General features: G+C 47.9%; 1 protein-coding gene across 1 annotated transcript; it reads left to right on the top strand.

The window, feature by feature from the left end:
- Positions 1-11,609: 11,609 nt before the first annotated feature.
- On the top strand, positions 11,610-12,887 carry LOC124045387 (repetitive proline-rich cell wall protein 2-like). The gene has a single exon (XM_046364682.1). It carries the CDS (start codon positions 11,610-11,612, stop codon positions 12,885-12,887), a length of 1,278 nt encoding a protein of 425 aa, XP_046220638.1.
- The last annotated feature ends 2,988 nt before the right edge of the window (positions 12,888-15,875 follow it).

The raw sequence follows: 15,875 nt of genomic DNA, 5'->3' as shown, positions 1-15,875 counted from the left end.
GGAGAAATGGGAAAGAGAGGAGGAGAGGAGAGGAGAGGGAAAGAGAAGAGGAGAGGGAGAGGAGAGTTTTTCCAGAAGAGTGACCTCCAGGGGAAAGAGAAGAGGAGAGGGAGAGGAGAGGGAGAGGGGAAAGAGATGAGGAGATCTTGAGAGAGGAGAGGGAGTTTTTCCACAGAGTGAGGGACAGGGGGGTTGAGGGGAAGAAGAGGAGCGGAGAGGGAGAGGAGAGTGAGGGGAAAGAGAGAGAGAGGAGAGGGAGAGGGAGAGCGGAAAGAGAAGAGGAGGGACCTACAGTGATCTCCATCTTGAGAGGAGAGGGAGAGTCTTTCCACACAGTGACCTCCAGGGAGAGAGAGAGAGGAGAGGGAGTTTTGAAACACAGTGAGAGGGGATCTTGAGAGAGGGAGAGGAGGAGAGTCTTTCCACAGGGAGGGGAAAGAGAAGAGTAGAGGGAGAGGAGTCTTTCCACAAAGTGAACATGAGAGGGAGAGAGAGGGAGTCTTTCCACACAGTGACCTAGATGGTGAGAGGGGGAAATGAGTCGGGAACAAGAAGAGATTAGTATTGGGGTCAAAAAGCATTCCCTGTCTCCCTGTCTTTCCTTTCACAGTACACCCCTGGACAGTACACTAGTCTATCTCCTGTTTCTTTGAGGCACTTGACCAGGACAACCCCTGGACAGGACAGATTCTATCTCCTGTTTCTGTAGTGAGGCAGCATGTTGTGTTCTTCCTGTAGGTCTTCCTGGGGTCTTCCTGCATGGGAGATGGTTTTTCCTCTCTTCCTGTAGGGCAGGGGGTGTCTTCCTGGGGTCTTCCTGTGGGGGAGGGCGTATATTCCTGGGGTTTACAGTGGCAGCCACTAAAGGCATATAGGGGAAACACTGCTAGTCTATCACAGAAATGCCACATCAATATATCCCCCTAACCAGTGGGACCTCCATCTTGATAGATTCTCCCTTTCGTCTTTCCACACAGTGAACTACATGTTGAGAGATTCTCCCTCTAGTCATTCCACACAGTGACCTACATGTTGAGAGATTCTCCCTCTAGTCATTCCACACAGTGACCTACATCTTGAGAGATTCTCCCTCTAGTCTTTCCACACAGTGACCTCCATCTTGAGAGATTCTCCCTCGTCTTTCCACACAGTGACCTACATGTTGAGAGATTCTCCCTCTAGTCTTTCCACACAGAGACCTCCATCTTGAGAGATTCTCCCTCGTCTTTCCACACAGTGACCTCCATCTTGAGAGATTCTCCCTCTAGTTTTTCCACACAGTGACCTCCATCTTGAGAGACTCTCCCTCTAGTTTTTCCACACAGTGACCTACATGTTGAGAGATTCTCCCTCTAGTTTTTCCACACAGTGACCTACATGTTGAGAGATTCTCCCTCTAGTTTTTCCACACAGTGATCTCCATCTTGAGAGATTCTCCCTCTAGTTTTTCCACACAGTGACCTACATGTTGAGAGATTCTCCCTCTAGTCTTTCCACACAGTGACCTACATGTTGAGAGATTCTCCCTCTAGTTTTTCCACACAGTGACCTCCATCTTGAGAGATTCTCCCTCGTCTTTCCACACAGTGACCTCCATCTTGATAGATTCTCCCTCTAGTCTTTCCACACAGTGACCTACATGTTGAGAGATTCTCCCTCGTCTTTCCACACAGTGACCTACATGTTGAGAGATTCTCCCTCTAGTCTTTCCACACAGTGACCTACATGTTGAGAGATTCTCCCTCTAGTCTTTCCACACAGTGACCTACATGTTGAGAGATTCTCCCTCTAGTCTTTCCACACAGTGACCTACATGTTGAGAGATTCTCCCTCTAGTCTTTCCACACAGTGACCTACATGTTGAGAGATTCTCCCTCATCTTTCCACACAGTGACCTACATGTTGAGAGATTCTCCCTCTAGTCTTTCCACACAGTGACCTACATGTTGAGAGATTCTCTCTCTAGTCTTTCCACACAGTGACCTACATGTTGAGAGATTCTCCCTCTAGTCTTTCCACACAGTGACCTACATGTTGAGAGATTCTCCCTCTAGTCTTTCCACACAGTGACCTACATGTTGAGAGATTCTCCCTCTAGTCTTTCCACACAGTGACCTCTATCTTGATAGATTCTCCCTCTAGTCTTTCCACACAGTGACCTACATGTTGAGAGATTCTCCCTCTAGTTTTTCCACACAGTGACCTACATGTTGATAGATTATCCCTCTAGTTTTTCCACACAGTGACCTACATGTTGATAGATTCCCCCTCTAGTCTTTCCACACAGTGACCTACATGTTGAGAGATTCTCCCTCTAGTCTTTCCACACAGTGACCTACATGTTGAGAGATTCTCCCTCTAGTCTTTCCACACAGTGACCTACATGTTGAGAGATTCTCCCTCTAGTCTTTCCACACAGTGACCTACATGTTGAGAGATTCTCCCTCTAGTTTTTCCACACAGTGACCTACATGTTGAGAGATTCTCCCTCTAGCTGCTCCAGTTTGTTGATGAGGATGTAGACGTGGTTCTTAGAGTCGATCTCCACCAGCTTCAGACCAAACACGGTCTCAAAAACACATCCCACCCTCTTTATAATCTCAGGGTAGATGTTCCTGTACTCCTTCACAACATGTTTCACGATGTCTGGAGAGAGAGAGAGAGAGAGAGAGAGAGAGAGAGAGAGAGAGAGAGAGAGAGAGAGAGAGAGAGAGAGAGAGAGAGGGAGGGAAGGAGGGGAGAGAGGAAAAGAGAGAGGGGGAAAGAAGAAGAGAGAGGGGAAAGGAGAGTGGGAGAGAGAGATGGAAAAAGAGAAAGGAGGGAGAGAGGAAAAGAGAGAGGAGGGGAGAGAGGAAAAGAGCGAAAGGGAGGGAAGGAGAGAGAGGGGGGAGAGGGAGAAAGAGCGAAAGCGAGGGAAGGAGACAGAGGGGGAGAGAGAAGAGGGAAAGAGAGAGAGAAAGTGAAGGGGATAGAGAGAGAGAGAGAGAGAGAGAGAGAGAGAGAGAGAGAGAGAGAGAGAGAGAGAGAGAGAGAGAGAGAGAGAGAGAGAGAGAGAGAGAGAGAGCATAGCCTAGCTATTGAGAAAGGCTGCCGTAGCCAGACCTGGCTCTCAAGAGAAGACAGGCTATGGACACACTGCCCACAAAATGAGGTGGAAACTGAGCTGCACTTCCTAACCTCCTGCCAAATGTTTGACCATATTAGAGACACATATTTCCCTCAGATTACACAGATCTACAAAGAATTCGAAAACAAACCCAATTTTGATAAACTCCCATATCTACTGGGTGAAATACCACAGTGTTCCATCACAGCAACAAGATTTGACCTGGTACCACAAGAAAAGGTCAACCATTGTAAATACAACCCAAATTTATGTTGATTTATTTTCCCTTTTGTACTTTAACCATTTGCACATGATGACATTTGTAATGTCTTTAATATTTTGGAACTTTTGTGAGTGTGGTGTTAACTGTTAATTGTTATTGTTTATTTCACTTTTGTTTATTATCTAGTGGAGGCCATTGTGTTCTTGGGGACCTTCAATGTTGTTGTACCCTTCCCCAGATCTGTGCCTCGACACAATCCTGTCTCAGAATTTACCACAGGTGGACTCCAATCAAGTTGTAGAAACATCTCAAGGAGGATCAATGGAAGCAGGATGCACCTGAGCTCAATTTCGAGTCTCATAGCAAAGGGTCTGGATACTTAAAATGTTTTTTTTATAATATTTTAATTGAACCTGTATTTAACTAGGCAAGTCAGTTAAGAACAAATTCTTATTTACAATAACGGCCAACACCGGCCACACCCGGACGATGCTGGGTCAATTGTGTGCCGCCCTGTCGGACTCCCAATCACGGCCGGTTGTGATGTCTCTAGCACTGAGATGTGTTGTCTTAGCCCGCTGCGCCACTTGGGAGCTCTGAGTGGCAGGGCTATTTCTGTATTTTACTTTTAAATTTGCAAACATTTCTAAAGACCTGTTTTCACATTATGGGGTATTGTGTCATTATGGTGTGTTATGTCATTACGGGGTATTGTGTCATTATGGGGTATTGAGTCATTATGGGGTATTGTGTCATTATGGGGTATTGTGTCATTATGGGGTACTGTGTCATTATGTCATTATGGGGTATTGTGTCATTATGGGGTATTGAGTCATTATGGGGTATTGAGTCATTATGGGGTATTGAGTCATTATGGTGTATTATGACATTACGGGGTATTGTGTCATTATGGGGTATTGAGTCATTATGGGGTATTGAGTCATTATGGGGTATTGTGTCATTATGGGGTATTGAGTCATTATGGGGTATTGAGTCATTATTGGGTATTGTGTCATTATGGGGTATTGAGTCATTATGGGGTATTGAGTCATTATAGGGTATTGTGTCATTATGGGGTATTGAGTCATTATGGGGTATTGAGTCATTATGGGGTATTGAGTCATTGTGGTGTATTATGACATTACGGGGTATTGTGTCATTATGGGGTATTGAGTCATTATGGGGTATTGAGTCATTTTGGGGTATTGTGTCATTATGGGGTATTGAGTCATTATGGGGTATTGAGTCATTATGGGGTATTGAGTCATTATGGGGTATTGAGTCATTATGGGGTATTGTGTCATTATGGGGTATTGAGTCATTATGGGGTATTGAGTCATTATGGGGTATTGTGTCATTATGGGGTACTGTGTCATTATGGGGAATTGTGTCATTATGGGGTATTGAGTCATTATGGGGTATTGTGTCATTATGGGGTATTGTGTCATTATGGGGTATTGTGTCATTATGGGGTATTGTGTCATTATGGGGTATTGTGTCATTATAGGGTATATCTCTCCAGTACATGAACATGTGAATCCTTAAAGAGATGGGTGGGGCTAAGGCTTAAGTCTTGTACTTTTATCCAATGTAAAAATTAAATTAAACAATTTCAAATGTTTCTAAAAAGACTGAAAATGGGTGCTGCATCAAACATTTTATGTGATTTGGAAAAGATCACATAATTGGTTTTACCATGCAGTGCCTATTTCAGTTCATCAAAGGCTTTCTGCTGTGCAAAGAAAGGCAGATTGAAGCTCTGTACGAGCCTGGTCATCTGTGGGGGCACTAAGCTCTGACAGAGCCTGGTCATCTGTGGGGGCACTAAGCTCTGACCGAGCCTGGTCATCTGTGGGGGCACTAAGCTCTGACAGAGCCTGGTCATCTGTGGGGGCACTAAGCTCTGACAGAGCCTGGTCATCTGTGGGGGCACTAAGCTCTGACCGAGCCTGGTCATCTGTGGGGGCACTAAGCTCTGACAGAGCCTGGTCATCTGTGGGGGCACTAGCATACACTACATTGTCATCTGGCGGAAGTTACATTTTTCTAGCCTTGGCCCAGGCCTGATATCTCATCATAAGATCTGAAAGGTCTGCAGAGATTGAAGGATTTGTTCTATGTTTAACTCCAAGGTGTTTAAAGGCTGCCAGAGAGACGTGAACCAGAGCTAATTCAGGGTCCGGATGCAGCTCAGTGTATTGGCTGTACACGTCAAACATATGGATACCATACTCTGTTCCATGACTTCCATTCCAGACATTACAATGAGCCCATCCTCCTATAGGTCCTCCAACCAGATCCACTGTCAGGTACCATATTGTGTCATTGTTATTATTGATTATAAAAGAGGCAGTTTGATATTGACATGAGCAAGGCTGTTTTTGAATAATGATGAATGAAACTAGGACCCTGATGGCATCTTCCTTTAAAACACAACGCAAGAGAGTTAGGGAACGACCATATCTGTTACACTCACACACACACCACACTGACACACCCACACCAGATCAGGGACCTGGACATGGAGGTGAGGCCAGATGGATGGAGGGGACAAGGAGCAGAGCAAGATGCTGTGTTGGATGGAGGGGACATGGAGCACAGGAAGGTGCTGTGTTGGATGGAGGGGACATGGAGCACAGGACAGGTGCTGTGTTGGATGGAGGTGACATGGAGCACAGGAAGGTGCTGTGTTGTATGGAGGGGACATGGAGCAGACACAGGTGCTGTGTTGGACAGGGGACACACACAGGAAGGTGCTGTGTTGGACAGGGGACATGGAGCAGAGGAAGATGCTGTGTTGGATGGAGGGGACATGGAGCACAGGAAGGTGCTGTGTTGGATGGAGATGACACCACAGGAAGGTGCTGTGTTGGATGGAGGGGACATGGAGCAGAGGAAGGTGCTGTGTTGGATGGAGGTGACATGGAGCAGAGGAAGGTGCTGTGTTGGATGGAGGGGACATGGAGCAGAGGAAGGTGCTGTGTTGGATGGAGGGGACATGGAGCAGAGGAAGGTGCTGTGTTGGATGGAGGGGACACCACAGACAAGGTGCACACACTGACACCACATTTTATAAGACGATGTTGAAACACACCTGATGTTGAAACACACACACCCACAACAAATGGACAAAAACACATTTACAGAATCAAACAGGAACCACACTACATTCTGCACACCAAACAGACAACTTCAAAGTAGTCATTGTGTGTAGAGTTCTATGGTTTGTTAAACTTCGAAATCAAAGATGTTTGTTTGGCATACAGTAGTAAAAGTAAAAAATTGCAGTCCTTTACTGTGGAATTGTCCTGTTATAGATTGAGATTCATGCTATCTACAGCCATCAACAACATAAAGCCTTGTACATCCTATCCTTTGTCAGGTACCAGAGGAGGCTGGTGGGAGGAGCTATAGGAGGACAGGCTCAGTGTATTGGCTGTATAAAACACGTCAAACATATGGATACCACACTCTGTTCCATGACTTCCATTCCAGACATTACAATCAGCCCATCCTCCTATAGGTCCTCCAACCAGCCTCCACTGTCAGGTACCATATTGTGTCATTGTTATTATTGATTATAAAAGAGCCCCAGTTTGATATTGACATGCAAGTGAATAAACACGAATCAACTAGGACCCTGACTGGGCAGTCCTTCCTTTAAAACACAACGCAAGAGAGTTAGGAAGTACGACCATATCTGTTACACTCACACACACACCACACTGACACCACACACACCCACACCACACACACACACACACACACACACACACACACACACACACACACACACACACACACACACACACACACGCACACCACACACACCACACACACACACACACACACAAACACACACACACACACACACACACACACACACACACACACACACACACACACACACACACACACACACACACACACACACACACACACACACACACACACACACACACACACACACACACACACACACACTGACACCACACACACCCACACCACACACAAACACACACACCACACACACACACACACACCACACACACCACACCACACACACACACACACAAACACACACACCACACACACCACACACACCACACACACCACACACAAACAGACACACCACACACACACCACACACACACACACACACACACACACACACCACACACACACACACACCACACACACACAGTCATGATGATGTCATGTTTGATCATGCACAATCAATCTCTGATCATCAGCTGTGTGTGTGTGTCATGACTGAGCTGTGTGTGTGTGTGTGTGTGTGTGTGTGTGTGTGTGTGTGTGTGTGTGTGTGTGTGTGTGTGTGTGTGTGTGTGTGTGTGTGTGTGTGTGTGTGTGTGTGTGTGTGTGTGTGTGTGTGTGTGTGTGTGTGTGTGTGTGTGTGTACGTGTGTTTGTGTACGTGTGTGTGTAAGAGAGAGAGAGGGGTTTAGGGAATGTGTTGATTTAGAGACAGAGAGAGAGAGAGATCAGTCATTCATAGCTGCTCCCTCACTCCCCATTCCTCCGTCCCTCCATATAAGGACAGAACTACTGTAGCCCTGCTACCTCTGTCTCTCTGCTTGTCTCTCCCTTGTTCTCGCTCTCAGTTTCTCATCTCTCCCTCTTTCTATCTCTCTCACTGTCTAAGATTACAGTACAGTGAAATTAACCCAAAATTAGACTTTGAGAAGAAGACTTTTACAGAGTACACACAGAGACGCACAGACTCATGAACAAATACATTGAGCACCCAGAGACATGTTCATGGGGGAATCTAGTAGCACATTCTCAGAGAGAAGGAGAGGGAGGGAGGGAGGGAGGGGAGGAGAGAGAGGGAGAGGGAGAGAGAGAGAGAGTTTACCTTATAAGGCTGTGTTTGTAGATACAGCAAAAGGCAACAGTCAAATCAAATCAAATCAAATTTTATTTGTCACATACACATGGTTAGCAGATGTTAATGCGAGTGTAGCGAAATGCTTGTGCTTCTAGTTCTGACAATGCAGTGATAACCAACAAGTAATCTAACTAACAATTCCAAAACTACTGTCTTATACACAGTGTAAGGGGATAAGGAACATGTACATAAGGATATATGAATGAGTGATGGTACAGAGCAGCATACAGTAGATGGTATCGAGTACAGTATATACATATGAGATGAGTGTGTAGACAAAGTAAACAAAGTGGCATAGTTAAAGTGGCTAGTGATACATGTGTTACATAAGGATGCAGTCGATGTTGTAGAGTACAGTATATACATATGCATATGAGATGAATAATGTAGGGTAAGTAACATTATATAAGGTAGCATTGTTTAAAGTGGCTAGTGATATATTTACATCATTTCCCATCAATTCCCATTATTAAAATGGCTGGAGTTGGGTCAGTGTCAATGACAGTGTGTTGGCAGCAGCCACTCAATGTTAGTGGTGGCTATCACACACAGTGTGTGTGTGTGTATGTATGTAAACTGAGGGGACAAACCATTAGGAACACTTTCCTAATATTGAGTTGCACCCCCCCCCCACACACACACTTTACACTCAAAACCACCTAAATCTGTCAGGGCATGGACTGTACAAGGTGTCGAAAGCATTCCTCAGGGGTTCTGGCCCATGTTGACTCCAATGATTCCCAGAGTTGAGTCAAAATGGCTGGATGTCCTTTCGGTGGTGGACCATTCTTGATGCACACGGGAAACTGTTGAGTGTGAAAAACCCAGCAGCGTTGCAGTTCTCGACACACTCAAACCGGTGCGCCTGGCACCTACTACCATACCCCGTTCAAAGGCATTACAATCTTTTTTTCACCCTCTGAATGGCACACACACACAATCAATGTCTCAATTTTCTTAAGGTTTAAAAATCCTTCTCTAACCTGTCTCATCAACACTGAGTGAAGTGGATTTTTATAGGAGACATCAAAAGGGATCATATCTTTCACCTGGTCAGTCTGTCATGGAAAGAGCAGGTGTTCCTAATGTTTTGTCCCCTCAGCCTGTCATGGAAAGAGCAGGTGTTCCTAATGTTTTGTCCCCTCAGTCTGTCATGGAAAGAGCAGGTGTTCCTAATGTTTTGTCCCCTCAGCCTGTCATGGAAAGAGCAGGTGTTCCTAATATTTTGTCCCCTCAGCCTGTCATGGAAAGAGCAGATGTTCCTAATATTTTGTCCCCTCAGCCTGTTATGGAAAGAGCAGGTGTTCCTAATATTTTGTCCCCTCAGCCTGTTATGGAAAGAGCAGGTGTTCTTAATGTTTTGTGCCTACATCCTTGAACATGTATTTTTATTTGTGTTTGGAGGGGTGAGGGGGCGGGGCTTAGTCGTTAATCCATCTAATTATTTACAAAGACCTCATCGGACAAACGTGTGTGTGTGTGTCAGTTTGTGTTTGTGTCCATGTAACCATGTGTATGTGTGTATATACAGACCACAAGCTGGGGTTAGATTTGTTGCCTCATTCAATACAACCTTTTAAAGACTGGTCAATTACTGGATGGACCCACTCTGGATGGACCCACTCTGGACAGACCCACTCTGGACGGACCCACTCTGGACAGACCCACTCTGGACAGACCCACTCTGGATAGACCCACTCTGGATAGACCCACTCTGGACAGACCCACTCTGGACAGACCCACTCTGGACAGACCCACTCTGGATAGACCCACTCTGGATAGACCCACTCTGGACAGACCCACTCTGGATAGACCCACTCTGGACAGACCCACTCTGGATAGACCCACTCTGGACAGACCCACTCTGGATAGACCCACTCTGGACAGACCCACTCTGGATAGACCCACTCTGGATAGACCCACTCTGGATAGACCCACTCTGGACAGACCCACTCTGGATAGACCCACTCTGGATAGACCCACTCTGGACAGACCCACTCTGGATAGACCCACTCTGGACAGACCCACTCTGGATAGACCCACTCTGGATGGACCCACTCTGGATAGACCCACTCTGGATGGACCCACTCTGGACAGACCCACTCTGGATGGACCCACTCTGGATAGACCCACTCTGGATGGACCCACTCTGGACAGACCCACTCTGGATGGACCCACTCTGGATAGACCCACTCTGGATGGACCCACTCTGGATAGACCCACTCTGGATGGACCCACTCTGGACAGACCCACTCTGGACAGACCCACTCTGGATGGACCCACTCTGGATGGACCCACTCTGGACAGACCCACTCTGGATAGACCCAGTCTGGATGGACCCACTCTGGATAGACCCACTCTGGATGGACCCACTCTGGATGGACCCACTCTGGACATTTGACCGACCCACTCTGGATGGACCCACTCTGGATAGACCCACTCTGGATAGACCCACTCTGGATGGACCCACTCTGGATGGACCCACTCTGGATAGACCCACTCTGGATAGACCCATCTGGATAGAACATCTTGGACCCACTGGATTCTGTTATAGACCCACCTGGACAGACCCACTCTGGATGGAAGAGGACTCTGCCAGACCCACTCTGGATAGACCCACTCTGGACAGACCCACTCTAATTCAGACTCTCTTCTCTTCTCTGGATAGACCCACTCTGGATGGACCTGACAGACCCCTCTGGATGGACCCCTCTGCCCCAGGACTACCTGACTCTGATGGACCCCTCTGGATGGTCCCCACTCTGGACAGACCCCATCTGATGGCTGGATAGACCCACTCTGGATGGACCCACTCTGGATAGACCCACTCTGATGGACCCACTCTGGACAGACCCACTCTGGACAGACCCACTCTGGATGGACCCACTCTGGATGGACCCACTCTGGACAGACCCACTCTGGATAGACCCACTCTGGATGGACCCACTCTGGATGACCCATCTGGATGGACCCATTGGATGGACCCACTCTGGACAGACCCACTCTGGATGGAACATCTTGGTCATGTTCTGGATTATAATCTCTACCTCTGGACAGCCAGACAGACCCACTCTGGATGGACCCACTCTGGATGGACCCCTCTGGTTCCTCTCTGGAGGTTTCTTCTGGGTTTTGGACCCTTTCTGGAGTTTTTCTCTGGACAGACCCACTCTGGTGACCTTTGGACAGACCTGCATTGGTTGGACCCACTTGGGGTTGGATGGACCCACTCTGGGGACCCACTCTGGATAGACCCACTCTGGACAGCACTCTGGATAGAGATCTGGACAGACCCACTCTGATAGACCCACTCTGGATGGACCCACTCTGGATACTCTGGATGGAATGGACAGAATCTGGACAGATTGGATGGATTTAGATCTGGATGGACCCACTCTGGATGGACCCACTCTGGATGGACCCACTCTGGATAGACCCACTCTGGATAGACCCACTCTGGATGGACCCACTCTGGATGGACCCACTCTGGATGGACCCACTCTGGACAGACCCACTCTGGACGGACCCACTCTGGATGGACCCACTCTGGATGGACCCACTCTGGACAGACCCACTCTGGATGGACCCACTCTGGATGGACCCACTCTGGATAGACCCACTCTGGATGGACCCACTCTGGATGGACCCACTCTGGACAGACCCACTCTGGATGGACCCACTCTGGATAGACCCACTCTGGATAGACCCACTCTGGATGGACCCACTCTGGATGGACCCACTCTGGATAGACCCACTCTGGACGGACCCACTCTGGACAGACCCACTCTGGACAGACCCACTCTGGATAGACCCACTCTGGATGGACCCACTCTGGATAGACCCACTCTGGATAGACCCACTCTGGATAGACCCACTCTGGACAGACCCACTCTGGATAGACCCACTCTGGATGGACCCACTCTGGACAGACCCACTCTGGACAGACCCACTCTGGATGGACCCACTCTGGATGGACCCACTCTGGACAGACCCACTCTGGATAGACCCACTCTGGATGGACCCACTCTGGATAGACCCACTCTGGATGGACCCACTCTGGATGGACCCACTCTGGACAGACCCACTCTGGATGGACCCACTCTGGATAGACCCACTCTGGATAGACCCACTCTGGATAGACCCACTCTGGATGGACCCACTCTGGATGGACCCACTCTGGATGGACCCACTCTGGATAGACCCACTCTGGACGGACCCACTCTGGACAGACCCACTCTGGACAGACCCACTCTGGATAGACCCACTCTGGATGGACCCACTCTGGATAGACCCACTCTGGATAGACCCACTCTGGATAGACCCACTCTGGATAGACCCACTCCAGGGTGGGTGCTGCGGGGGAGCTGCAGAGGGGGTGCTGCAGGGGGGGTGCTGCAGGGGGTGTGCTGCAGGGGTGTGCTGCAGGGGAGGATGCTGCAGGGGTGGTGCTGCAGGGGGTGCAGGGGGTGCTGCAGGGGGATGCTGCAGGGATGGAATGCTGCAGGGGGAATGCTGCAGGGGGGTGCTGCTGCAGGGGAGGATGCTGCAAGGGGGTTCTGCAGGGGGTGCTGCAGGGGGGGGTGCTGCAGGGGAAGGATGCTGCAGATTGGTGAATGCTACTGCAGGGTGAATGCTACTGCAGGGTGAATGATGTTGCAGGGTGAATGCTGTTGCAGGCGAATGCTACTGCAGGGTGAATGATGTTGCAGGGTGAATGCTGTTGCAGGGTGAATGCTGTTGCAGGGTGTATGCTACTGTGGGGTGAATGCTGCTGCAGGGTGAATGCTGTTGCAGGGTGAATGCTGTTGCAGGGTGTATGCTACTGTGGGGTGAATGCTACTGCAGGGTGAATGCTGTTGCAGGGTGAATGCTGCTTCAGGGTGAATGCTGCTGCAGGGTGAATGCTGTTGCAGGGTGAATGCTGTTGCAGGGTGAATGCTGTTGCAGGGTGAATGCTGTTGCAGGGTGAATGCTGTTGCAGGGGAATGCTGTTGCAGGGTGAATGCTGTTGCAGGGGAATGCTGTTGCAGGGGAATGCTGTTGCAGGGGAATGCTGCTGAACGAGGAAATGAGGCTGCAGGGGATGCTGCTTCACAATGTGTGTGTGCGTTGGGCATGTTTTTCCATGGTAATGTCATAGTTTCACATCAGGAAAATATGAAAATTATTACTATTGACTCAGAACTTCAAACACAAGGACACCTGAACACACACAGTGAGGGGTTGGTATGTAGTAACAGTGAGGGGTTGGTATGTAGTAACACAGTGAGGGGTTGGTATGTAGTAACAGTGAGGGGTTGGTATGTAGTAACACAGTGAGGGGTTGGTATGTAGTAACAGTGAGGGGTTGGTATGTAGTAACAGTGAGGGGTTGGTATGTAGTAACACAGTGAGGGGTTGGTATGTAGTAACACAGTGAGGGGTTGGTATGTAGTAACACAGTGAGGGGTTGGTATGTAGTAACAGTGAGGGGATGGTATGTAGTAACAGTGAGGGGTTGGTATGTAGTAACACAGTGATGGGTTGGTATGTAGTAACAGTGAGGGGTTGGTATGTAATAACACAGTGAGGGGTTGGTATGTAGTAACAGTGAGGGGTTGGTATGTAGTAACAGTGAGGGGTTGGTATGTAGTAACAGTGAGGGGTTGGTAGTAAAACAGTGAGGAGTTGGTATGTAGTAACAGTGAGGGGTTGGTATGCAGTAACAGTGAGGGGTTGGTATGTAGTAACAGTGAGGGGTTGGTATGTAGTAACAGTGAGGGGTTGGTATGTAGTAACAGAGAGGGGTTGGTATGTAGTAACAGTGAGGGGTTGGTATGTAATAACACAGTGTTGGTTTGGTATGTAGTAACAGTGAGGGGTTGGTATGTAATAACACAGTGTTGGTTTGGTATGTAGTAACACAGTGTTGGTTTGGTATGTAGTAACAGTGAGGGGTTGGTGTATAGTAACACAGAACAGCACGGCTTTCAGACTAGTGTGTGTGTGTGTGTGTGTGTGTGTGTGTGTGTGTGTGTGTGTGTGTGTGTGTGTGTGTGTGTGTGTGTGTGTGTGTGTGTGTGTGTGTGTGTGTGTGTGTGTGTGTGTGTGTGTGTGTGTGTGTGTGTGTGAGTGAGGGTTTGAGGGTGTGGTGAGTAACACCATGACCATCGCTCTCAGAAAGGAAGTGTTTAGGAGGTGAGCTCCACACAAACACACACGCGACACACCCGACCGACCGACCGACCGACCAACCGCCCGCCCACCCACACACACACACACACACACACACACACACACACACACACACACACACACACACACACACACACACACACACACACACACACACACACACACACACACACACACACACACACACACACGCTTTTATCTTCTTATCACATACTTGACGGAGTGACCATTGACTGCCGTGGTGAAGCCATATTGTATTATAAAGGTAAATATAAGGTACAAGAGTGATATCAGTATAACAGTGGTCAACAGAAGTCATTGAATAAACACTTCTCTACAGCTGAACATCAGATAAGAGTCGCCAGTGTGGACTGAGCTGTGTGAAAGCCTATGCAAACACACACACACACACAGACCTTTTCACAAACTAAACGCTCAGCTTGCAGTGTCTGGAGTAGGCTAGTTCTATTAGAGGTTACTGTGCAGTACCTAAAGAGCCTCCCCGTTTAACATGGCCCGTTTAGGGCTCTCGAGTGGCGCAGCAGTCTAAGGAACTGCATCTCAGTGCTAGAGGCGTCACTACCGGCCCTGGTTCGATTCCAGGCTGTTTCACAACCGGTCGTGATTGAGAGTCCTATAGGGCGGCGTACAATCAGCCCAGCGTCATCCGGGGTAGGTCGTCATTGTAAATAAGAATTAGTTCATAACTGACTTGCCTGGTTAAATAAAGGTTACATGTATCTTAATAAATTAACAAGTAAAGGCCTGCTGTTTCATTGGAACAGTATAGGTCTATATTGGGTATGTTCTATGTGTGGAGTCAAACCAAGGCTAGAATTCCTAACATTGTCCAGCCTCCCTCGTCGTTAAAACATTTGTTCTGCATTAGTATGACCTCATACTGGAGCTCTGAGTCAGACTGAATCTAATCACTACATGGAGAGGACTACAGAGGAACAGAGAGACAACATCTAATCACTACATGGAGAGGACTACAGAGGAACAGAGAGACAATACAGAAAGACAACATCTACTCACTACATTGAGAGGACTACAGAGGAACAGAGAGACAATACAGAAAGACAACATCTACTCAGTACAGAAAGGACGACAGAGGAACAGAGACAATACAGGAGCTGCTCTCCTGGTACAAGGCCGCCCCCTGCTGGCCACAGTTGGACCTGGGAGTATCTAAAAGCCCCCATAACAACTCAGTATGAAAACCTTCCAATGTAGTTTGTGTACATTTATCCTTGATCATTTTCATCTGTCCTAAGTGGTGTGTTGGTAAAATAATGTCCAAACGCAGTTGTTAACAGTGTCATCAGACAGTTTGGAGCAGTAGTCCTACTTGAAGCTGCAAATTGTACACCAGATAATTTTGATTTTAGTCAGTTAAGAACAAATTCTTATTTACAATGAAGGCCTAGGAACAGTGGGTTAACTGCCTGTTCAGGACGA

Source organism: Oncorhynchus gorbuscha, linkage group LG10 (assembly GCF_021184085.1).
Source record: "Oncorhynchus gorbuscha isolate QuinsamMale2020 ecotype Even-year linkage group LG10, OgorEven_v1.0, whole genome shotgun sequence".
Lineage (NCBI taxonomy): Eukaryota > Metazoa > Chordata > Actinopteri > Salmoniformes > Salmonidae > Oncorhynchus > Oncorhynchus gorbuscha.
This window is presented reverse-complemented; position numbering and strand designations above follow the sequence as displayed.

Coding starts and splice junctions, on each gene's coding strand:
- LOC124045387 (XM_046364682.1), top strand. CDS start 11,610: ATGGATTTAGATCTGGATGGACCCACTCTGGATGGACCCACTCTGGAT.